The sequence below is a fragment of the Lissotriton vulgaris genome, chromosome 2_1 (genome assembly GCF_964263255.1).
Source record: "Lissotriton vulgaris chromosome 2_1, aLisVul1.2, whole genome shotgun sequence".
In the NCBI taxonomy this organism is placed as follows: domain Eukaryota; kingdom Metazoa; phylum Chordata; class Amphibia; order Caudata; family Salamandridae; genus Lissotriton; species Lissotriton vulgaris.
This window is the reverse complement of record NC_141687.1, coordinates 292,184,048-292,209,072: the sequence shown is the minus strand read 5'-3', so window position 1 is coordinate 292,209,072 and position 25,025 is coordinate 292,184,048. Positions and strand designations below refer to the sequence as shown.

Sequence of the window (25,025 nt, the reverse complement as noted above, 5' to 3'; positions counted from 1 at the left end):
TGATTTTTTAAAGAGGCAGGGTCACCTGGTGCCCGGCAATGACGCCTAGCCGCGTTTTTATCCACAGGAACCCCTGTGGCTGGTCTAGACCAGGTGCCCATTAAAACATCTGTCAAGGCCTCATTGAACGGAAGCATAGGTTCCATAGAACTTGCCGCCGGCTGAGGCACTTAAGTAAGGAAGTTCGTATTGAGAGTAACAGTAGGCAGATCAAGGTCAAGAGCCTCAGCTGCTCTCCGGAGCACCATAGTATATGTGGCGCCTTCCTCCACGGCAGCGGGAGGAGACACAAACCCAGTCTCAGAGGAGAGGTCAAGGCCACCTGCATCCTCCGAGTCCTCCGCCCACTCATGTTCAGGCTCGCACTTCCGTGCAAGAGGGTCCTCCGACCCCTCCAAGTCATTCCCCTCCTCCACAGCCCGAGGCACAGGCTGCAGTGGTGGGGGAGGCATAGGGGAAAACAAATGCTCCAACCGTTCCAGGCGCGGGTCGGTGCTGATCCGGTTTCATGTCCCAATTAGGGTCCCAAAACGGAGCAAAATTGCCCGGAAAGTCGGGCAAGGGTGGAGGTGGGACGAACGGAACCCATTGCTGCGCCGGGAACTGAGCCGCAGGGGGCGCCGGAGCCGCCGGCAGAGGACCCTGCGGCGCCAGGGCCGGAGCCGCTGGCGGAGGACCTTGCAGTGCCGGGGGCGGAGCCAGCGGCCAACAAGGGCCCTCAATAGGGACCCCGGGGCCCGAAGGCGTGCAGGTGGGAACAATAAACCTGAAAAGGCGGTCCATGGCGGCCAGAAACTCTTGCACTTGGGCCGGAGTCGCTGACGGACCCGGGTAAGGTGGATAGGCCGCGGGACTCTCAGGCTCCAATGGAACCGTGGGGGAAGGACCCCTGACCCCCTCGTCCGCGTCCTGAGACCAACGGGGGGACGTCAGAGAGCGTACACGCTTCTTTGACTTTTTCTTGTAACATCTCTTACCCGATTCCAAGGGTGAAGACTTTGACCTCGAGGAGCGATGATAATGGCTCCGTGGTCTGTCCCTCGAGCGACCCCTGGACCTCAAACGGCACGGAGATGACTGCCTGGCCTCAAACAGCTTTCAGGACCGCTCCCGCAAGCCCTCGGAGCCATGGCCAGACAGTCGGAACATGACCAGGAGTCATGGTCGCGCTCCAGACAGTAAAGACAAACGCCGTGGGGTCGGCCACCCACATCGTATGGCGGCAGGCCCTGTAGGATTTAAACCCAGGCATCCCTACGCGTCACCAAGAGTCAAGAAGTAGAGACAAATGTCTCAAAAAAAGTTAGTCAAAAAGTGACTAGGATACGTGCTCTAACCAGATCTGCGCTTGCTGGCGTGGAAAAAGAAAGAACTGACGTCAGCACGCATGGGTGGCGCCTAAGTAGTCTCCGTAACGTCATCTCGGCGCTTACGACACCAGCAACGGACGTGGAGCCGCACAATGCCACCTACCGACGCGCAGTGGTACCGCGGATGAAAAAACTTTGTGTCCAGTCTGAGGTAAGGTAAGGAATCTATCACTAACGTGTCTCTTTCAGATAGAATTTCTATGAATTGGTTTCTATGAAAAGGTAAATACCTTATGGAGCAACACCAGAATAATTAGAAGAAACATTTACAATTTAGGTCAACATTAACATACTGTGCAGTGATAAACTGGCATTTCAACCTGGCAAAATAAGCATTTTGCCAGACCTAAATCTTCCTTTTCAATACATATACGTCACCCTTAGGGAAGACCCTATACAGTCCAGAGGGCTGGGTGTAGTGTATTTAAAAGGTTGGACAAGTACTTTTAAGTGTTAGATGTCCTGGTGGTGAAAACCTCTTAAATTTGTTTTTCACGACTACACGTACTACATATTAAGTGACAACTTTTAATTTGGAGCAAGTAGGAATGTCGAGTTTGGTGTCTAAACAATTGTAATTTTAAACTCTCTTTAATGGCAAAGCCGGATTTTAAGTCACAATTCCGAAAATGGCACTTTTAGAGAGTTGTCATTTTCTTGCCATGACCAATTTTACCCTTACCCAGTTCATATGACCAGGTGTAGCTGTTGGTTAGTCTTTACAAATTACTACCAGGCAGTGAGTCAAAGGGGTAATAGGTGTTAGCAGGATTGGCCATCTCAGAGGGGTAGAAGCTGTCACCTACGACACTTGCACATCACAAGGTGTCTGGATGAGCACACTCACAATGAGGTTTCAAACTAGTCTTTTGTGCCCCCATACAAGCTGGGAATTGCAAACAAAACAGGTGATGGACAGAATGTGGATCAATGTCACACATTCACACCAGTCCAAAGATCTGGGCCCAAAAAAACGATGGATTTGGGCCCAGATCTTTGGACTGGGGTGAATGTGTGACATTGATCCACATTCTGTCCATCACCTGTTTTGTTTGCAAATTCCGCCCTATGTGCGCTGGGGATGCTCAGACGTGGGTCCCAGGCACTCCACACCACTGGAGTCAAGCTAGCCGGGCTGATGAGAGGTGTTACCTTGAAACCGGTCCGGTCCTCGGATGCTTGATTCCGTTCTGGGAAGGACATGGCTTTTGTAGTTCGGACTGGACTGTTCCCATGGGGCACAGGGTCAGAGCTGATTTGCATATCGCCATTGTCTAACCCAGGGTGGTGTGGAGTGCAAAGAAACGATGGATTTGGGCCCAGATCTTTGGACTGGGGTGAATGTGTGACATTGATCCACATTCTGTCCATCACCTGTTTTGTTTGCAAATTCCGCCCTATGTGCGCTGGGGATGCTCAGACGTGGGTCCCAGGCACTCCACACCACTGGAGTCAAGCTAGCCGGGCTGATGAGAGGTGTTACCTCGAAACCGGTCCGGTCTTTGGATGCTTGATTCCGTTCTGGGAAGGACATGGCTTTTGTAGTTCGGACTGGACTGTTCCCATGGGGCACAGGGTCAGAGCTGATTTGCATATCTCCATTGTCTAACCCAGGGTGGTGTGGAGTGCAAAAAAACGATGGATTTGGGCCCAGATCTTTGGACTGGGGTGAATGTGTGACATTGATCCACATTCTGTCCATCACCTGTTTTGTTTGCCCATACAAGCTGGGGGCAGGAGGGCAGGAAATTCTTAACACCTGGGGGTAGGGGGGTGGACTCCAGAACCTCCGTTTAAATAGAGTACCTCAGACCCCACTCTTCAGTACACATCTGTACCTGTGGAAGACTCAGAAGGATGGCTACTGTGCTGCCCTGATGCAAGGATGGTTCCTGCTCTGCTGCCCTGCTGCCAGAATCCTGCCATATCAATATCAATGAGGTAGGATTCCTGGAAAGCATTGTGATCAGTATATATTTATGCTGTGGTAAATGAATACATCAGACACAAACAATTGACCATTTGCTATCCAAGATGCAACAAAAAAAATACAGATCAACAATAGATCTGCACAATTAGAAATAAGAAAATAAAGAAAGCTAAACTAACGTAATGGAGAAAGAAGGAAGAAGAGAAGAAAGGATAGGAACAAAGTGGCTAAAACGGAGTGAGAAACAGGAAAGGTGGGAGAAAAGAAGGGATGCTTAGAGGGAGGGTAGGAAAAACCATAGTGAAAGCACAAACCGCATTTCTCAGGTTGTGAATGAAGAGGGATGGCCAACAGCAACATGTTCATAAAAAATATAAAATAATAATGCTCACAAACATTTCTGAAATACATTTTTTGTTAGGCATAGACGGCAAGGAAGACACCATGTTTTCAGAAAAGGAGTAGCACGAACCAGGGTTTTTGATAAGAAGGGTGGTGTTTTGAGCCGAGGTAGATTATCTGACTAAAAGGCACTTGCTTTTTACAAATGAGGAAACGGCTGCATTCTCACAGTAAGGCCTGCAGCAAGTGGTAACGCATACTACAATTGAACGGAAACATCTGACGGGCATCATTACTACTTAATAACACATGTGGGGCCTGGCATGATGTTGTGATGAAAACAATGCTACACAAGTAATATTAGCATAGAGAAGAACACTTACTGGGTAAACCTTCAGCCTCCAACACAGACCAGCAACTTGGAGAGGAGGACTGTACACTGGATCTGCTCGCTGCCGCAAAGTACTGTGGAGTGGTAACAAAAATAAAAAGTTAAATTAAATCTTTTCTCTATCCCGATCTAAAACAAATGGAAATATAAAATAGAACTTTGAGAAAGAGAAGTATTACATTGGGCATTTCCACTCTATGAACACTGCGCATTAAGTTGATCAATTGTAATCAAAGGGAGGATCATACTAAAAAACAAGCATTGGTATAGCCAATAGGTCTCGCCTTTGGGGCCTTATAAGTGTTTAGCAATGCTGTACATTATCCCCCACTGGCATGCCCACACACTAAGAGCCTGAAATAATATAGCGCCAAATACCTCGGAAGAGCGCTGAGAAGTATGTTTTTTGCCTCCGCTAGGCTCGGCCTAAAAACAGCATGTGGGGGAAGGAGAGTGACAGGATGTAGACAGCATAAAGTTATGTTATGCTGAGTGCTTATTTGGTTATTGCTAACTTTAATGCGGACAGGATGTTGTGTTTGCGGAAGTAATTTAGGCGAAATTCATTTCAAGAGAATGCATCACAAGGTGGCGCTTTTTATGACAGCACAGAACTGAAACGGAATCGGTCATGTGCCAGACTGCACAAGACTTATTCTATCCCAAGCCTGCCGCTTAACCTACAGGCCTGCCAGATATGTACATTAACTCTGCAGGGAAGGCGACTACACCTGTACAAAGCTATGAAAAGTTATTTAAAATTAAAAGAGAGGAAAGGAAGAGTCAGTCGCCAGTGCAGAGGTATATCGAGTGACTAGATTTGAGAGAGGGGCAGCGCGGTGGGCAGGCACGGCCTGGGGGTGATGCAGACAATGGCACAAGCTCCATCTTGCATAAGGTGAGTGGAGGCAAGATCCCACGGCCCGTGGAGGAAGAGACAGGGTCCTGAGTATCAGATTCAGGGATGGCACGTGACGAGCCTCCTCGCGCCACTTAACAAACATCCGCTCGGTGTAGCTCCTGTCAGACGAATGGAGTGACAGTGCACATGAACATATCCTGCCTTTGCGGGCCTTGGAGCATTTTTTCTCCTGCTTCAGATACAAGCTTCCATGTGATCTGCACAAAGGATTTTGTTCAAACTAAAGATCAGTGGCGTGATTGCGGCTAAATCCGTCAAGTCTCTTGGAAGAAGCAGAGGCCTTAAACTGGCATTATTTTGGGAAAGTTGTGGCAGTCAATCTCAGCATGGGTGCCTCCTTACTCTAGTATTCTAGAGTTTTAGTCAAAATCTCTATAGCGCCTTCAAAAGGCACTGCAGCTGCTCGCTACCGAAGGCAAAACGCTGTGGGATGTGAGGAATGCAGGTGCAGCGTCCCGCGAGTGGTGCACAACGCTCGTGTGAAATCTGACACAACAGATGGTACACTGCGCGCCGCTGCTCGTAACCGCAAGACGTAGGCCTTGGGCGGATACATTTCCTGGGAATGGTGGGACATGCACCTGCCTTTGAGTAAAAAGTTCAGCGGAGGGTTATTAGAGTGTTCAGAAATGTGATGGCGCTCCACAGGTGGTGGTCAAATGGTACTTGCGAGGTTTAGGTGGTTGGTGCCTCTTGATCAGAGATAACCCTAATCTCTGAAAAAGGAAGGGGGAGAGGAGCTCTCCCTTCTGTGAAATGCAAGAAAAGTCAAGCGCACACACCTAAATTAGTTGATAGGTATTGTCTTGTATCTTTTGAGGGACGGAAATTTATTTATCTGGTGAGAAGCTACGCTAACCAAAGGGGGAACTTTTTTGCACAAGAAACCAGCCGACACGTGTTTCATCAATATCGGGGTAGACCCGTGACTCTTCAGGGCTGTGTAGTCAGGCTGTGGGCAATATCGGGGGTCCAGTGATAATTCCAACCCGGTCCTAATCGGGTATAAATATAGACAGACGCGGTAAGAAGGTAATGTGGAATGCGTAAAAAAGCGTGAATAAAGAAACAAGTGGCCGCCGCTGTGTATGCGGTCGGACAGTGTACGGAAGCAAATCCGCTTGCCCTCTCTCGTTGGCTTGTGTCCGTGATGGGGAACTCAAATAAAGTACGTCGGTTCTCCGGGTAAGTGAGACCTGGTTTCTTGTGCAAAAAAGTTCCCCCTTTGGTTAGGGGAGCTTCTCACCAGATAAATAAAAAACAAACAAGACAATAACACTTGAGTGTGATTTTATCCTTTCCTCAAAAGATACAAGACAATACCTATCAACTAATTTAGGTGGTGTGCGCTTGACTTTTCTTGCATGCACCCGCCTTTGCCCAATTGCGTGATGTCTTTTTACAAAGACGTACTCAAAGCCCAATAGAAAAAATGCTCAAATTACAAAACCAACGCACGAGCGTGTGAAAAGTCCAGAGTGATGCCAAGAGGTCGTTTTCCTAGAGCAGTGCATGTGTGCTGCACAAGGCTGGACCTAAAAATCAAAACAGAACACTCTGCTAACAAATTCTCAAGGACAGTACAGGCGCTACACAAAGTCACTCGCACTTAGCCTCCTTATTGCACAACGAAAACTTCAGAATAGAGGGTAGAACACTTTTCATTGAAAAATTGGCACAAGAGGGCATACTGTCGGTAAGGGAAATTGGCACTCCCTCAGAACCTATATCCTTCTCCAAGATCAAGATGAAGATCAATCTCAATTACATGGACTTTTTTTTTACTTTTTAAAAATGTAATCACTCATAGCCAAACGTAAACCGCCAACCCACTCAGATCTCATAAAGGCCCTAAATACTTACAACAAAGGGGGTCACTTGGCATCCAAAATATACGCTCCCCTTTCCACCATTAAATCTGCGCTAACCAAACCCATCGATGGTTAATGGGAAACCCAACTGGCTGATCCAATCAACTCCGATGTGACACTACCTGACTGGTTGTCCATTTGGAGAAACCTCACCACCAACAAACTAACTCCCTCACTGGCACAATGCTGTTACTGGATTGCTAATATGGTCCAGTGGACCCTAGCCAAACTTTATAAACAAGGCCTCCGATCCTCAGATATCTGCTGGAGTTGCGAGTAGGAAGCAGGGAACTTGAGACACATGCTTTGGATATGCCCCTTCACTAAAAAATTCTGAAGGAAATCAGTGATACTGATATCACAAATTCTTCACACAAAGAGTACTCCAGACTCAGCGGCGATTACACTAGGTATACTTCCACCAGCACTAAAACAAGCATAGAACAAAGAAGGACAAATCATATGGGATATACCATTCACAACCGCTCTCAGTCATCCTCTCTGAGTGGAAGGACTCATCCAAACTCTCCTCCCAAACCTGGTCGGAATGGGTTCAATTCCCTAGAAGCGCTATTAATTCACTGAATACATGTCTTAAATCTTCTTCACAGATTAAAAAGAAAACATGGACCAAACTAGACAAGTTTATATACCGAATTATCCTCACCATCCAAGTTAGGGGACACTCCCACCCTCTCCCACCTGCCCTCTTATTTCCTATACATCTCCCACTCTACCGCCAGTGTGCCACCCCTCATCCCTGACATTTCCTGACACATTCTGATAATTTCCTCACTCTCACTTCCTCTTTCATCTCACTTTCTGCCTCTCTATCCTTTCCCACTCCCCAACCATTGATCTACAAACAAGATACCTTTCAGTCCTCTCTTAGTAACCAACTTAATCCTTTCACTATTCCAACACCAATCAACTATACTTCAAACCGATTCACTTACATCTCATACCCTCAGAAACATAACTTTGACTTGTTATGCATTATAATCTTGTCTCTCACTTAGACTATCGGTATCATCCTCTGTATATATTACTCTATTTGTATCTTCATTCCTGTACATAATAACCTAATAAAAACTTTTCAGAAATTATAATTCTGAAAAATAAAGCAAGGAACCGAAGTTGATTAACACTGAGTGCAAATGCTACTTACCAGTATGCATCTGTTCTTGGCATGTAGGGCTGCTGACATTCATATCTGTGCATAGATCGCCGCCTAGTGTTGGGTCCGGATGATTGCACATTGTTGTCCTGGAAGAGTCTTCGAAGTATCACGAGATAGGTGGCCCCTCCCCTGGACTACAGTGCGCATGGGCATCGCCTCCATCCCCAGATTGTTTTTAGCCATTGGCCGAGATGGAGTGAACTATGTGAGTGATGCCCATGCTATGAGCATATATAAATATGAATACTGCAGCTGCTACAGGCGCCGGGGAGGAGGGCGGGCGATATGAATGTCAGCAGCCCTACATGCCAAGAACAGATGCATACTGGTAAGTAGCATTTGCAGTTCGAGGCATGTGGGCTGCTGAATTCATATCTGTGCATAGAATACATAGCAGTCCTCCTATCATTGGCGGCCGCCCGTGCCAGCTGCAGCAGTTTGAAAAAGTGTTTTGAGAACAGCCTGACCAACAGCTGCCTGCTGTTTAGAGTGCACGTCTACACAGTAATGTTCAGTAAAAGTATGTGTGGTAGACCATGTGGCTGCTCTACAAATATCCTCTAAGGGAATGTTCCCAAGGAAAGCCATAGAGGCCCCCAACTTTCTGGTGGGGTGGGCTCTTGGTGGAATTGTGAGAGTGCGTTTAGCCTTAGAGTAACAGATCTGAATGCATTTCACGATCCACCTAGCGATACCAGCTTTGGAAATAGCGTTACCCTTGTGGTGTGAGGCAAATGCAACGAAAAGTTGCTTGGTCTTTCGAAAATCCTTTGTCCTGTCAATGTAGTACATTAACGCTCTTTTAACGTCAAGGGTGTGGAGCATCCGCTCCGCCAGCGATTCAGGGTTTTGAAAAAACACTGGCAACTCAATTGTCTGGTTTATGTGGAATTGAGATACAACCTTGGGTAGAAATTTAGGGTTAGTGCGGAGCACCACCCTGTTAGCATGTACTTGGAAAAAAGGTTCTTGGATGGTGAGTGCCTGTAACTCACTAACCCTCCGTAGCGATGTAATTGCTACCAAGAAAGCCACCATCCAAGTCAGAAACTGAAGCTCACAAGAGTGCAGTGGCTCAAAGGGAGGACCCATCAGCCTTGTAAGAACCACATTGAGGTTCCATTCCGGAGCTGGTGGTGTCCGTGGTGGAATGACCCTTTTGAGTCCTTCCAGAAATGCCTTGATAGCAGGAACCTTGAAAAGTGATAGGTGTTGCCTATTCTGGAGGTATGCGGCCATTGCAGACAGGTGAATGCGGATGGAAGAATACGCCAAATTACATTGGTACAGATGGAACAGGTAACAAATGATTTTCTGAATGGAAGCATCCAGCGGGTCAATGTCGTGGTTTACACAATAAACGACAAACCGCTTCCATTTAGCCGCATAACATGCTCTAGTAGTGGGCTTCCTTGCCTCCCGAATGATGTCCATGCAATCGGGGGGAAGATTGAGGTAGCCAAACTCTAGGACTTCAGGAGCCAGATCGCCAGGTTGAGCTGTTGCGGATCTGGGTGCTGAATGTCGCCATGGCTCTGCGTCAGAAGGCTGGGTGTGAGATGAAGCCTTTGATGCGGTACCACGGAAAGTTCCAGAAACGTGGTGTACCATGGCTGGCGAGCCCACGTTGGAGCAACCAGGATGAGAGTCATTGAGTGCTGCCGGAGCTTGCGTGCCACCAGCGGTATCAGAGGTGCTGGGGGAAAAGCGTACGCAAATCTGCCTGACCAGTTCATCCACATCGCATTGCCCTGTGATTGCGGGTGTGGGAACCTGGCGGCGAAGCTTTGGCATTTTGCGTTCTCCCTTGTGGCGAACAGGTCTATCTCTGGATGACCCCACCTTTGGAAGTACGGTTGGAGTACTGATGGATGTATCTCCCACTCGTGCATCTGGTGGCTGTGCCTGCTGAGCAGGTCCGCCATCTGATTGTCCTTGCCTGGGAGATGCTCCGCCATGAGGAAGATGTTCCTCTGAATGGCCCACTTCCACATGCTCTGAGCCAGATGAGACAGCTGCGGAGAGTGTGTGCCTCCCTGCCTCTGAATGTAGTACATGGCCGTCATGTTGTCCGTCCGGATCAACACGACCTTGTTGCACAGATGTACTTTGAATGCCTTTAAGGCCATGAAGATCGCCATCAGTTCCAATACATTGATGTGCATCTTCCTTTGCTGTAGTGTCCATAGTCCCTGCACTGTGTAGTGGAGTACATGCGCTCCCCATCCTTGGAGAGAAGCGTCCGCTGTCAAGATAATCTGTGGCACTGGCTCCTGAAACGGTCGGCCCTTGCAAAGGTTTTGTGGATTCCACCAATGCAGAGAGTTGTACGCCCGACCGCTCACCAACACTAGGTCTGTTAGTTGCCCATGAGCCTGAGTCCACTGACGTGCTAGGCACTCCTGGAGCGGACGCATATGTAACCTCGCGTGCGGGACGATGGAGATGCAGGAGGCCATCATGCCTATCAACTGCATGAACACCTTCGCTGGAAGCGAGTGCTGAGGTCTGAATCGTTGGATCAGCGTCTGGATACTGGCGATTCTCACTGAATTTGGCTGCGCAGTGGCTGCCAGAGTGTCTATTGTCGCGCCCAGATACTGCCGTATATGGGCGGGTTGGAGATGGGATTTTGGGTAATTCAGCGAGAATCCCAGATCGTGCAGGAGATGAATGGTGCGGGACACGTGGTCGGCGCACTGCTGTTCTGACTTTGCCTGAATGAGCCAGTCGTCCAGATAGGGATAGACGTGGATGTTCTGGCGTCTTAGATGCGCTGCCACAGTCGCCAGGCACTTTGTAAAAACTCTTGGTGCTGTGGTGACCCCGAAAGGCAGAACCCTGAACTGGTAGTGCTGGTCTTGAATTGTGAATCTGAGGTACTTCCTGTGTGAAGGATGCAGGGGAATGTGAAAGTATGCATCCTTGAGATCCAGCGTAGCCAGGAAGTCCCCTTGCTGAAGCAGAGGGAGAACCTGCTGCAACGTGAGCATATGGAAGTGTTCTGACAGAATGTACCAGTTGAGGGGCCTGAGGTCCAGGATGGGCCTGAGGGATCCGTCCTTTTTGGGGATTAGAAAGTACAGAGAGTAAACTCCTGTTCCCCTTTCCTGCAGTGGCACGAGCTCTATTGCCCCTTTTTGCAGCATGACTATGACCTCCTGCTGCAACAAGTGCAAGTGCTCGCCGGACATAGGACGGTTTTTTGGAGGTATGTTTGGTGGAGTGGAAGTAAGTTCCAGACAGTAACCGTACTGGATAAGAGATTTGACCCACCTGTCCGTGGTGATGGATTTCCACGCGGGCAGGAACTGCTGGAGTCTCCCCCCAACCGGCGTTGTGTGGTCGGGGGGCAGTGACAAGGCGTCACTGTTTGTTGGTGGTGGAGGACCTGGAGCTGTTTCCACGTCCCCTGCCTTTGACGTTGTTGCCCCTGTAACCACCTCTACCCTTGTTGGTGTATGAGGTCTGGGTGTTGCTTTTATAGTACTGCGTGGATTGCGATGCCTGACCCCTTGAGGTGCCTCTGTTATTGGAGCGGGGAAAGGAACCACCCTGAAACTGCTGGGATTGGAGGGCCCCCATAGACTTAGCAGTGTCCGTGTCTTTTTTCATTTTTTCAAGGGTTGCATCCACTTCAGGGCCAAACAGGTGGTCTGGATTAACTATTTGATTTAAGATGGTTGTCTGTATGTCTGGTTTGAAGCCTGATATTCTAAGCCATGCATGCCTACGCAGTACCACGCTAGTGTTTATAGCCCTGGAGGCGGTATCAGCCACGTCCAGTGCACACTTAATGGAAGCATTGGTGATTAGCTTCCCCTCCTGAATTAACATTTCAGCTCCCTCTTTGTACTGATCAGGTAAGTGCTGCAGAAGTGTTTCTAGGGTGTCGTAGTGCGCCCTATCGTAGCGTGCAAGTAGGGCCTGCGTGTTTGAAATGCGCCAAATATTAGCTGCCTGCGCAGCAATACGTTTTCCTGAGGCTTCAAAGATTTTCGATTCTTTGTCGGGGGAGGAGCATCACCCGTGGTTTGCGAGTTTGCCCGCTTGCGTGCGTGGGATACAACCAAAGAATCCAGTGGCAAGTGTCCCTTGATGTACGTTGGATCAGTGGGCGCTGCCTTGTATTTTTTGTCAATACGAGGATTGATGACTCGCGCCCGAGTGGGCTCCCTGAAAACCTCTGGCGCGTGCTTCAGCACTCCCTTGAGCATAGGCAATGTCTTGACCGACTTTTCAGCCACTGAGAAAGTGTCAGACAGAAAATCGACATCCACTGGGTCCGCATGGAGGTCGACATCATGATTAGCCGCAGCTCTCTCAATTAGAGCGTTGAAGGCTGCAGAGTCCTCTGTTGGAGAAGTTTTCGCCGCAAAAAGCTGCGGTTCGTGACCTGACTGAGGGTCCTCAGGGTCGCCTCCAGCAGACCAAGGTTCATTGACCTCCTCTGGATCCGAGTACGCTGGATAATTGTACTCGTCCTCCTCATCTCCGTCACCTTCCCCAGCGTTAGAATGAGTTGGTGAGAGTTCTAGATTTTGTGGAGATGCAGGCTCCATAGGGGCAGAAGTACCCGCAGAGTCCAACTTCTTTTTGAGTGGAATACGAAAATGTTCTAACACTGGCTCCGGGGTGATCTTCCTTTTAAGGAGAGAGAGTTTGCCAGTGTTGGCGTCGATGACAACCTCTCGACGCTCCTCGTCCGCGAGTGGCTGGAGCCGAGGCTTCGGCACCACCAATGACGCTTTAGGCGTCGACACCAGCTTCAAGGGCACCCCGGCCCCATGTCTTGGAGCGAAAGCCTTCGGCGTTGTCTTCGGCGGCAGCGTGAAGTGGATCGGCGTTTGCGCCTTTGCCGGTTTCTGTGGAGGCTTCGGCACCACATCCTTCGGTTCGGGAGCCAATGCGTCCTTCCGAATACGTTGAAGGGATTCCGTGACCTTTTTGGTTAAGGACGGGGAGGGCTGGCCCGGCCCGAGCGATTCCCCCGAGTCCGGAATAGGGTCGGCGATCGAAGGCACGGTCTTCGGAGCCGACACATCACCACCCTTGGCCTTGACGACCGGAATCGGCGCAGCCAGAGCTTTGGGGTCGTCTTGACGCTTCTTCGAGGCTTTTTTCGGGTCATCGACCTAGACCATCTTCGGCGCCGACGCGGCCGCGTCGGTCGTCTTCGCCTTCGACACCGGGGTCTTCGGGTCGGCCATCTTGGCGTGGCTCTTGATGTCGGCGGCCATTTTGGACCTTTTAGGCGCTGAGGCCTCTGGAGCCTTCTGTCCCACCAGTGCGACTTTCACTTTCGGTTTCGATACCGTTGGTGTGGACCCTGATGGCTTCACTTTCGGTTTCTTTACCGGGAGTTGCGCATCACCAATGTCCGTGGCCGGGCCCGGAGGCGGGGCCGTGGGACGAGTATTGAGGTCTTGGGTAAGGCCCGAAGGCGATCCCTCGACTTGGGCCGTATAATGGGGATTGACCCCTGAGTCAGTCTGAGGATGCTCCTCCTCTGAGCTATCCTCCACGGTGGCAATGGCCCCGTCGTCGTCCCCTACCTCTCCGACGACTTCCTCAAACTCCTCGTCCCCCGCGTCGTAGTTGTCATCCTCTGACGCCGGGCTGGAGTCCGAAACTTGTAAGACTGTGTCGTCATCAACCTCTTCCTCGAAGATGTTGTCTGGCGGGGGCGCTGACAACTGGGCCTGGAGTCTAGCGGCCCGACGAAGTTTGAGAGTCTTCTTACACCGGAACTTGGAGCAGGCCATACACCTGGCCTCACCGTGGTCCGGCGACAAACACTTGTTGCATACTGGGTGCACGTCGAGGTGTGAATACTTTGAGGTGCACACCGGGCACCTCTTAAACGGAGTTCGTTCCATGTTAAGTAGTCTGGAGCGTCGTGTAGGCCCGTCCGCGCCGAGAGCACGCGGAAGGGCAGCAAGTGTTCGGAGCTGAGGAATAAACAAACCCGAACGATGGACAATACCGACGCTAATCCTAAAGACCTTTTGGTCTCAAGTAAGGAAAGTTAAACAACTATCGATTCCGACAGAGGGAACCGAAACACATCCGAACCCAATGGCGGAAAAAAACAATCTGGGGATGGAGGCGATGCCCATGCGCACTGTAGTCCAGGGGAGGAGCCACCTATCTCGTGATACTTCGAAGACTCTTCCGGGACAACAATGTGCAATCATCCGGACCCAACACTAGGCGGCGATCTATGCACAGATATGAATTCAGCAGCCCACATGCCTCGAACACATAAATATCACAAAACTGTACAGATTGATTTACTCACACTACCCTAATGTTCTAAATAAAAGGTGCTATGAATACCTATGTATTACGACACGCTTTATCAGCATCTAGCAGCTGAAAGGCTGTGTGTGCCCCTTCCTGGATGAGAACCTGTAACTAGCATGTTACACAGAGATAAATGCAAAACAAAAAGACTTGTCAAGCACACTGTGAGAGACAACTACTTTAATCATTAGCATGTGACCAGGAATATCTCAATTAACTAGAGATTCACAGACATTCACCGCTGATAAGGACCCTTCAGGCTTATGTACGATGCGAATTTCACTGCATATGACGACACCCAAGTTCACCCTACTCTCAAACTTTGTACATTGTCTCATATTGTTTTTATTGGGTATCTCAGATTTGTTTACTAATCTTTTCCTTATTAATCTGTTGTTGGTAGTGTGTCCGTCCCCCACTTAACGGCAATGTTTACAGTTACTATGAAGCAGTAACAAAAACAAGCGATGGAGAACAGGGCCATATGCATAAAAGAAAGTGCGAGAAATCATACAATCAGGGTTTGATAACCTCTGGGTTTATAAGAGCAATTCAAGGGAAACTATATGGTAAATAAACGCACAAATCATCAAACTGTTGCAGAAAATATATGTGTAACATGATGTTGTAGTTTCAAGAAATGTAAGTTAGACTAGCGAGCAACAGTTTAGCAGACAGGATATGTTTTCATGAGTCAAAAGATCATATAGTTTGCAAGTGATACAAAGTAAACTTATACATGGAGGTTCAAACAGACATCAACACGAACAGGAAATGTATGTAGCTACTTTCCTAATGATACAATAGGAAATCGATTTATAACCACTGTGGCCACGGGAAATGAAATTAACTTACCAAATGTATTGGAAAAGCATTGTCATGTGCTACTACAAAGCTTGTCAACAATCTGTGAACAAAAACACAGCCATCACTACAATGAGCTACGTAACTCGAGAAATAACATGCCTTCTTCGCATTTCACTCCTTCCCTAGCCATGATGGAGGACTGAATAGGTTGAGGGCTCCGATGTGAAAACATAGCTTCCACGTGTATCCTGAAAGCCTGCACCTGCTAGAATTCGCCGTGGCGCACAGCCCTCCCCTCCTTTATTCTACCTTCTGCCATTTGACAGCAGGCTGCACACCACGCTACCCACAGTGCCCCGAGCCGCTCACTCACGTGCTCAGATAAACAGTCACAACGACGAGCATGAGCCACCCAGCCAAGATGTGCGTCCCCAACCCCTCCCCCACAGGTTCCTGTGTGACGCGCGTTCTACAAATTGAGAAGGAATATTAAGAGGAGATAAAGAAACCAACGCACCCTCCAATTGTGTGTCATGGAGTCAGGTGGCACTGCTCGCCGCCGCTATTCGCCCTCAAGGTATGGGTGCAACGGAGGACACACATATGCCTCGAAGGTGGGAGGCAGGAGGCACCGACAGCAGAACAAAGACGGCCGGGCCGGCGTTTAATCCTGGCGCTGAGCTGAGGTCCGCGGCAGTTCCCTGGCACACGCACAGAGTGCGCTGCGTGCACGCACGAGCCCCTCTCCCTTCTCACATGCAGAGAAGCACTCATGAATAATTCAGTGCCCGCGCGGACCAGAGCTAGAATGGGAAGGAAGAAGATTGGGAGGAACTGCATCTTTGCTGTGTGACCAGGGATTGCACATTAACAATCCTGTTAGCCCAAGGTATTAAGATGCATCCTTTCTTCCAGGGAAAACAAACAAGTGACGGCAGAAGGATGTCTCGATAAAAAAATCCCCTTGTGTGTCACGTCGCCTGTGAAGCATCGAGTCCCCGCGTGCACATCTTCTGTCCGTCCGCATGCACGCTTTGGAATCCGTATTGATTCCAAAAGGCCCTCGCATGGCGAGAGCAACGCATAAGCGCTCCTAACACCAGGCGACGTGAAAAGTATTGGCCGAAATTTTTGTATGGATGAACTGTTGCTATAAATCTTTCACATAAAAATAATTTTGGATATACTACAAGGAACAACACAGTGCCAAAACCCAGTTTATCTCAGAAACACACACACAAAAAACGCACTATGTGTTGGCCCTAACCAGCTTCTAAGCTCACAGATATCAGGCAGGTAATACAATCTATATGAAAGGTAGATAATACATTTCCTCATAATTAGAATTTCCTAGTTGAAACACTGACATCTACTAGACCAGCTCCCCTTCAAAACACAGAAAACCTTAATATGGGATTTAGATGGCTGGACAAAAACAAAAAGAAGACAATCATGCACAGCTGAATCAGTGGTATTTCAGATTCTTGTCCACCGCCCAAAAAATACTCTGTGCAAGGAGTTAAATATCCCTAAACCCAAGCAAATCACTGCGAAGCCAGCAAGCTTACCTGAAATTTTCAAGAACAAACGTGGAGGAGTCATAGGCTGGGACCAACTCACTGTGAAGGTGAAAACAGGTTTTTAATGACAAAACTATTAATAAAATGGACAACTATTTACATTTTACATAGTCTTAGTAAAAACATCACATAGAGTTAGACAAGAAAACAATCTATACGTATACTCATGAGCAACAAAGCATACATCATTAAATCACACAACACTCACTGGTCAGTTCCTAAAAGTGTTTACTGACAATTGGTGCCATCAAGGCAGTGCTCTAAAATTAACATTGCATAATGCAAAACATAGGTATCATGAAGAAAGACATGTTACTAAACTGCTTAGCTCTACTTTAGGAGCAGCCACCATTAAGCTGGAACCATAAAATTCCACAAAGGCACAAAGCAAACCCAAAGATTGGCTGGGGTATTTAGATAATAAGATTATTAATCCTAAATCAGGATTTCCAACTTAAAATATTACAAGAAACAAACAACCAAAAGAACAAGAGCAGCAAGTTACAACAAAACCATAAGTTCTTATTACCTATTAAAGTCTGGCGGTACAGGAGTAGTGACAAACGAGGCCATGGGCTTGCGGTGAACCTGCTGGAACATTTGCAGAATATCTGCACTCTTCGAGATCAGCTCACTCTTACTACAAGAACGCAGCTGTGGAAGAAATAGAATTACACTGGAATAAGGTGATAAGCTTTACAAGATCCATTTGGAACTAGTTAGCCCAGAGCAAACAGTTTGTCCTGCCCAGGTGCACAGGGGCCCCAAAACATAGGAGTAATCAAGGAATGTTTACTCACTTGTAATAATAGTTCACCACCACAGGCATCTTCAGGTGAGGAATTTGGTCATATATGTTTTACATGAAAAACAAACATGGGAGCATCAAACCAATATTGACAACCTTTTCTCTCAGAATGGATTTCACTAGTTTGACGAAACCAACATGGACAAAAATCTCCATGTTTGATTGAATCCGGCCCGTGTTTTGCATCAGCCGAGGACACCAGTGTCGCGAGTAGCAGGCGGGTAGCGGAGCAAAGCTGTGTGGATAGAACTCTGTCACGCCGCCATCTACCCCCCAGCCCGTCCTCCAGTTCTCCCCCAGTCCTCTCCTGGTCATCGCCTCAGTCTGTCCCAGTTATGAGGGGATCGGAGCAGCAGCAGCGCAGTGGTGTTCTGGAGCCGCCCAGTCCTGCTCAGCTCGGGCATCAGGCAGCGAAGGCTCTCTGTTGAAGTCATTGTTGCTCTCACGTGTGTTCTCAGCTGAGTCTGCCCACATCTTTGCTCAGGTCGCAGACTAAGGGCCACAGTAGCAGATCAGGAGAAGACGTTGAAAAATCTGCTCCCGAATCGCCTCGAAGACCAAGACCAAACCACTAGAACTGGGCAAAGGTGAGCTTCCTGTTGAGCGCTGTGCAAGCTGTTTCCTGTTAAACACCAGCACCACCTGAGAGCCGCTGCAAGAGGGTAAGGGGGCAATTTCAGCACAGTGGCCGCAAACCACCCCCACCATTATTCATCATTATTATTAACGCAGTGAGGGGGGCTACTAGTGAAGTGAAGCATCAAAGGGGTACAACAGAGGAGAGGTGCTGGCTGGGCGAGATCAGCCTCAGTAGCATGAGATGAGGTGAGGGGCTCGGTTAGCCTTTTCAAACAGCTTCTTGCCTCACAAGGAGCCAGACCCATCTTGCCTGGAACGGGCCAGAATTCTGTTCCCTCAATTTACAGTTAAACGTTGCCTGGGGGGTCAATACATAGTGCTAGAGACTTATTTACTGACAAACCCTGTAGTGAGCTCATTAAAAAGGCAATCATTATAGGTGGACGGCTAAAACTACATTCTCAACAATTATAACAGGAACTAGCACCTGCAACGTCTTAAACTACGGGCCACAGATTAGCAGACAGGCTTAAACAACGGTCAACGTTTCAACTTCTATAATCAGGATCCAGCACCTGCTTATTAGATTCTACTTGCGTTACTGAGTTAATGAACCAGCCAGCACAAGCTCAGCAAGCGCAAGCTCAAATAGTGTCTCGGCACTGCCTTCTGAGGCAGCAGAAGTCTAGAGAGCGGGCAAGAGAATGGGAACGCGGGTAAGGCTAGAGCTCTCTGCCTTTCACACTAACTGGAAGTATTCGCATAAAGTATTTGTGTCTCGAGGATACAGCATTGCTGCCGGGAAAATGAGTACCACAACTAAAAACCGAGAGGCCTGCAAACCAACAACAGGGGGTCCCCAGATCCACCAATATTTTACAAGACAAAAAATAGAAGCCCACAGCACTCATAAGGCCCACGAGATGAAAGAAGGGAGTACAATAGAAATCAGCCCAATCTCAGTTCATACAGCCAGGAGCTAGTAACACTGGCCAAAGATAACCCGCACAACTTAAAAAGTACAGTCCAGGACAGTCTGGAGGAGACATTAATTTCAGACATAGCGAGACCTGCAGAAACGGTAGAGCAGGCAGACAAGGCTAACAACCTCATCAAAAATTCCACTGCTAAATTTAAAAACCATGAATCAGAGGATCATGGGCCAGAGCAAATTATAGAGATATCATCAACTTTAAATGATGTTGAAGCATTAAACATACCTCAGGGTCCACCAAGAACGCTTTTGTCATAGAGGCTCTAGTCCACCACCACTTAAACAACCAGCTACAGGACAATTCGGATGCCTTTATCAATCCAGGCGGTCAGGGGAGCACTTATTGCTCCACGCCCAGTAATCAAGGCAGGGCACAAAGACAACAACAATTAGGTGCCGCTAGCATCTTAGATTTAGCATACCCAGAATTAACAAAAATAATACCTATAGCACACCCTAAACTGCAGCTACTGGGAGAGGGCTCTCAAGGTGCCACAACTATCAGACACTGCAGAGCCCAGAGTGATGAACAAGAGACTAACGAAAAGCATGGCCCGAATACATCTTGAACACAATAAATTCATCCTTACTTGAAGCCTGGCAATCACACAAACTAGAAATCCAGGTGGATTTAATACACATGCTGGCGAAAACAGTCCGGATAATTAACTAAAAAGTGGACATGATCAGCCGCAATGTCTATCAGCTGGTTGTCAGCGCAAGGGGCTTTAGGAGCACCACAAGCCCAGCAAAAAACTTCAGAGAAGCAATAGTGGAGAAATTAACCACACTCCCAGATTTGCTGGCAATGTTAATAAAACAATGCAATGAGGCATGGATAAATGCCACATTAAACAGGAAATATTCCGTAGAAATGGGACGACCATGGCTGGGGCCCCGGAGTCATAAATATCTCTACAGCTATGGACTATGATAACGAAGCTACAAATATCTGCAAGATCCCGGTTAAAAGGGTTAGCTCCGCACCCAGTATAGAGGAGGTTAACCAAACCAAGAACACAGGTCAAAAGGCAACTGACGGGCAGTTATCCAGAAGGCAAAAGAAAAAACTTCAGAAAGCTCTAAAAACAAACAAATGGAAAGGGGGATGCTAACTATGCAAAAAAAGCATGAAATAACACTTTAATCCAACCCGGCAATCAGGCTGACATTGGTAATGCCAGCAATAATGAGGGTCCTATGATTTATCCTATATTTCAAATGAGAAACAGTTCCTCATCCAAACTATCCAACGAACAATTGCCAGGACATTTCTGGGAAAACATGTCTGCCATTGCAGCATACGGAAGGCCCACACAAGGAAAATGTATTACCCTGCAACATACAAATCCCCTTAAATCCACAAGCAAAAACATATGGTGAGACGGTGATCACTAAGTTAGGCAATCCTGCCAATAGACTAGAAAACGGTGACCTTAGAGCAGAGCCATTGAGAGGGAAAGAAAATCAGGCTCCAAGGTTTAGGCTAGACACCAGCAATTATACGTCTTCCCACCCAACAGTTCAGATGCTCAGCGAAAAGCTACCAGGAGATTAATTGAGCTAATGTCATTAGCAACTGAGAAGGAACCTCGTGTAGCGAAAATCCACCAACTTCATACAGAATGCCAATGCAAAGCTCAAAATACAGCAAGTGCTCTCCCCACACAACCAACAGAGATAATACAAGTAAGGAAGACTTCTGCACCTGGTCAAAGCAGTCAGAATCATGAGCAGCCATGCTATCCTAATATTAACTCAGAAAAGGAAGCAAACGCTGTGCTCGGCCGGAATAACGGCAAAACAATGCTCACAGCACAAACATATCACGGGCCGAGCAACGAGGGTATGGAAAATGTCGTAGCTCTAGATCCTCGTGCAGACGTGGAGTTTGTGTTGATTTTTACCCCTGAATTTGAGACAAGGCGTCCAGGTGATATCCTGAATCGTTCAAACATTCTGTATCTTCTGACAAGCATACCCTCATTGGCCTATCTAACACCTGCCCAACTCGCAGCGGTTCACTTTAAAAAATACACTTGGACAGGGAACAAGGAGTAGACCTTAACAAAGTGGCTCAATAAACTAGACATCCAAAACATAATGGCAGAAACAGACACACTTAAGGATTGGGTTATCCAAATAGACAGTTGTCCAACTAAAAAGTACCCACAAGTGCTACTTCAGAGGTCACAAATCCGAGAAGTGCCTCGCCCACAGTGTAGTACATTAAGGGGCATCAATACAAATTCAAGTCAATCATTCAACAATGACATCAAAATTGAGCAACATAAAGGTACCACCACCAGACATTGCAAGGAGGTGAGCATCTCCTAGGTCAACAAACAGGAAGATTGGGCATGGCTTACTTCTGCATTGCATTCCAAGGATTGTGGAAATTCCTAGTATAAGGAAAACACCAAACTCGCATGGTTCTCAACAATGTGGCCCAGTAGGGAGGTTTAAAATATACAATCATAGAGGCACTAAAACTGAGATATTAAACTCTAAGCTTAGGCTTATCAGCAAGAACGTGGCAGGGTTTAAGTCTATCATGACCAATAATGAAGCCATGAAAACGCTGACGACTGGAGGCATTTTATGCTTGCAGGAAACTTGGTTGGAAACAGCCAACTACATCAAAGGCTACCAGGCGATCCATACAATGGCAAGTAAAAAAGACATCTTCGGAAGACCAAGTGGTGGGATCTCGATATTCGCAAAATTAAACCTGCAACTACAAATCAAGGACTGGCCCATGCAGGCACCAGATCTCCAATGTATAACAATAAATGGGTTCAGAGAAGAGAGCACTCCGTTTAAACTTAGAGTAATTAACCAGTATGTCAATCCAAAAAAAAGAAAAAAAAGGATAAAAATATAAACATCAGAAGGATCATTAGGCTAATTAACGAGGTGGATCCTTACCAAACAGAAAGGGAAACACTAACCAATCCAGGGCATCAGGAAGGATGGGGTGCCGGGGCCTAACAGGCTGCCTGGGCATATATTCAAGAAGATCGTGAATACTGGACACCCTACATTCAAACTTTATTTAATCATTGCTATAACTTTTCTGCTGTTCCAGATTCATGGAAAGGCTCCATTCTACATCCCATTCATAAAAAGAGGGATGCCTCTGACCCAGGGAATTATAGATTGATTGCATTACTGGACGTGGAAGGGAAGGCATTTGCAAAAACGCTCTTGAAAGAGCTAGAGTCATGGATCACAAAAAATCAAGTTATCCCGCATTACCAGACTAGCTTTCGGCCAAATTCTTTGACCATTTATAACGCCATCGCACTTTCATATCTGGTAACGAAGGCAACTGGGGCCACCTCCCCTCCATTAAATGCATGTTTTGTGGACTACAGTGCCACCTTTGATGGAATTGATCTGTGGACAAAATTGGCTAAGTGGGGTTTACCACGGAAACTGCTTGCAGCCATCTTATCACTCTACACCGGCACGTGGGTGCGAGTAAAGCTCACTAGTACATGCACAACTGCCAAGATCTTCACAAACAGGGGGATAAAACAGGGCTGCGTGATCGCCCCTACTCTGTTTAATTTATATACTGCTGATCTGGGAGAAGCACTGTTAAAAACTAACATCTTTCCTCCAAAATTGGGTCACCTTAGACTGCTAATTATGCAGTACGCGGACAATCTTGTTTTGTTGGCCCATACAAGAATTGGCATGAAAAGGGCATTAAAGACGCTACATAATTAGAACATGGAAAACAAGATTGCAGCTAATGCATGTAAGACTAAAGTGTTGATCTATGGTCACAAGCCAAAAAAACAAATACTGGCATGGTAGCTGGGGTCTCTAAGGATAAGCACGACCAACAAGTACACCTACCTAGGAGTACAATTTACAGATAAGCTAACATATGGCTTGTGCAAATTAGACCACAAGCTTGTAAGCCACTCGACGAAGGGGATCCGACGAGTTATGCAAGCCAAGCTAATGCCTACACTCCGCTATGGCCACCTTGTCTTTCATGGTCTGTTGACCAAAACATTGGAGGGTCTATACACAATGGCGTATGGAAAAGCCTTCAAGCTCCCTTACACGACCAGGCGTTTACTGATCAGACTAGAGTTCATAATCACAGCAATGGACATTGAATGTAAAAAAGACAGTCAAACTCCAACACAACGTGATCAATGCATGCCCGGGCACAACCAGGGCAGCTTTACAGGTGGTCTGTACAGATAACAACAGTTGCTGGGCGAGGTATCTCTTGATTGCTAAAAAAACATTGGGAACATCAATCGAACCTTCTACAGACATCCCATTACCAAAGTATAATTTAAAGATCCTGCTAAAAAAGTGTGGCAAGAACATCTCGAGGCAACAAGACCTTGAACGGATCAGATCAGTTCTGGGTGCAGAAGGCCTTGTTAACTCACATGAAAGTACTACATGTCAGCCCTACTTAAAAGAAGGTATTGGAAGGCAAGTCGTAAAAAATGTCATGAGAGTGAGGCTCTTAACCTTGCCTTTACAAGACTATAGAGCCCACTGGAACAACTGGTCATTAAGGGGCTCCGGCTGTTGTCTGTGTCAACACCACACAGAATCTGCGGAGCATGTTATTTGCTGCTGCCCAGCCTTGCTGTCCCCAAGGCGCTTGTATTTAAGAACCATGCTTATACATCACGGCGTTAGATCATGTAAGGAGGTCTTAAGGCATATCTACACCACCACAGTCCCGAAGGAGCTGGCACTAATTGGGAGGATTTTTTGCGGCTGCTGAAATGCTCATACGATCAGCCAGAGAAGTGACAGTTGAATAAACTATGCTTCAAGTACCACTGACACTTGCAATTACTTATCAACGCATTTTTAATAAATGTCCATACTAATGTTTGGTAGGAACAGGACGCCCCTAGCAGTTTTGCACATCCTCCACATTTCAAACCCTGCATGCGTAGTTTCTAAACGGACCGCTTTTTTTTCCCCTTTCTCTTTTTGGTACTAAGTCATTTGTGTTCTGCTACTTTATATTATCTTCGCAGTTTAAACATGTTGTTTTACTCAGATTTTATGTATTTTATTATTACCTTTTCTAAATGTGCACTTTCTGCCGTTTTTGTAAAGGATTTTAATTAATCATACAATAAAGTTGTTGTTGTTGGCTAATCCCTCCCGACTAGTGAGAGGAGTTATTGTTGCATATTAATCCTGAGTGTTAAGCTGTTTTCTGACTAGTCTGATTTTGATCCTGCTAATCAGGACCCCAGTCATTGTGCTCTCTCCCTAAATTGGACTATGGTATGTACTTTCGTACCTTCCCAATTGGCCACTGGTGTACCCTTTTAAGTCCCTAGAATATGGTACTTGGGTACACCAGGGGTCTCCCATGTGCTGAGGCATGTATTATGCCACCTATGAGAGACCACTCGAATTGTGACTAGAGGTCTGCTGTTGCAGCCTGTGTGAGCTGGTGCTAGTACCACTCACAACAGATATTTATTTATTTATTTATTTGCGTGTTTATACCGCGCTAGGATCACCTCCCGAAGGAGTATCTCCGCGCCTTTGGCGACCAAAAAAGAAAAGCAAATAGCGGACCCTAACCATAAACATAGATCAATTTTGAAAAAGGAATGTCTTTAATTGCTTCCTAAAAGGAAGGTGGTCCTTGCACTGTCTCAGAAACAGTGGGAGGCTGTTCCACAAGGTTGGACCAGCAACCGTAAGAGATCTTCCCCCTTGTCTTACTTTTCTAAATTTTGGAATCTGTAACAATGCCTGCTCACTAGATCTCAAAGAGCGTGTCGGTGTGTACCAGGAGAATTTCTTAATCAAATATGCTGGACCATTTCCCTGTAGACACTTATGCATTGTACAGCAGATCTTAAACTTTACACTCTGTTTGATGGATAACCAATGTAACTTCTCCAGAAGGGGTTTAGAGGGGGTGCGAGAGG

The 25,025-nt window shown here is 47.2% G+C and overlaps 1 protein-coding gene across 6 annotated transcripts in view; it reads right to left on the bottom strand.

The window, feature by feature from the left end:
- TRIM37 (tripartite motif containing 37) overlaps positions 1 to 25,025 on the bottom strand; it is a 1,151,903-nt gene that overhangs the window by 699,975 nt on the left and 426,903 nt on the right. For all 6 annotated transcript variants that reach the window (XM_086954978.1, XM_086954980.1, XM_086954981.1 and 3 more), the window contains exons 9-11: positions 17,229 to 17,353; positions 16,688 to 16,738; positions 4,026 to 4,107 (exon numbers count right to left, since the gene is read on the bottom strand). In XM_086954978.1, coding sequence (XP_086811104.1) covers positions 4,026 to 4,107; positions 16,688 to 16,738; positions 17,229 to 17,353 — 258 coding nt within the window. The remainder of the gene's footprint in view (positions 1 to 4,025; positions 4,108 to 16,687; positions 16,739 to 17,228; positions 17,354 to 25,025) is intronic.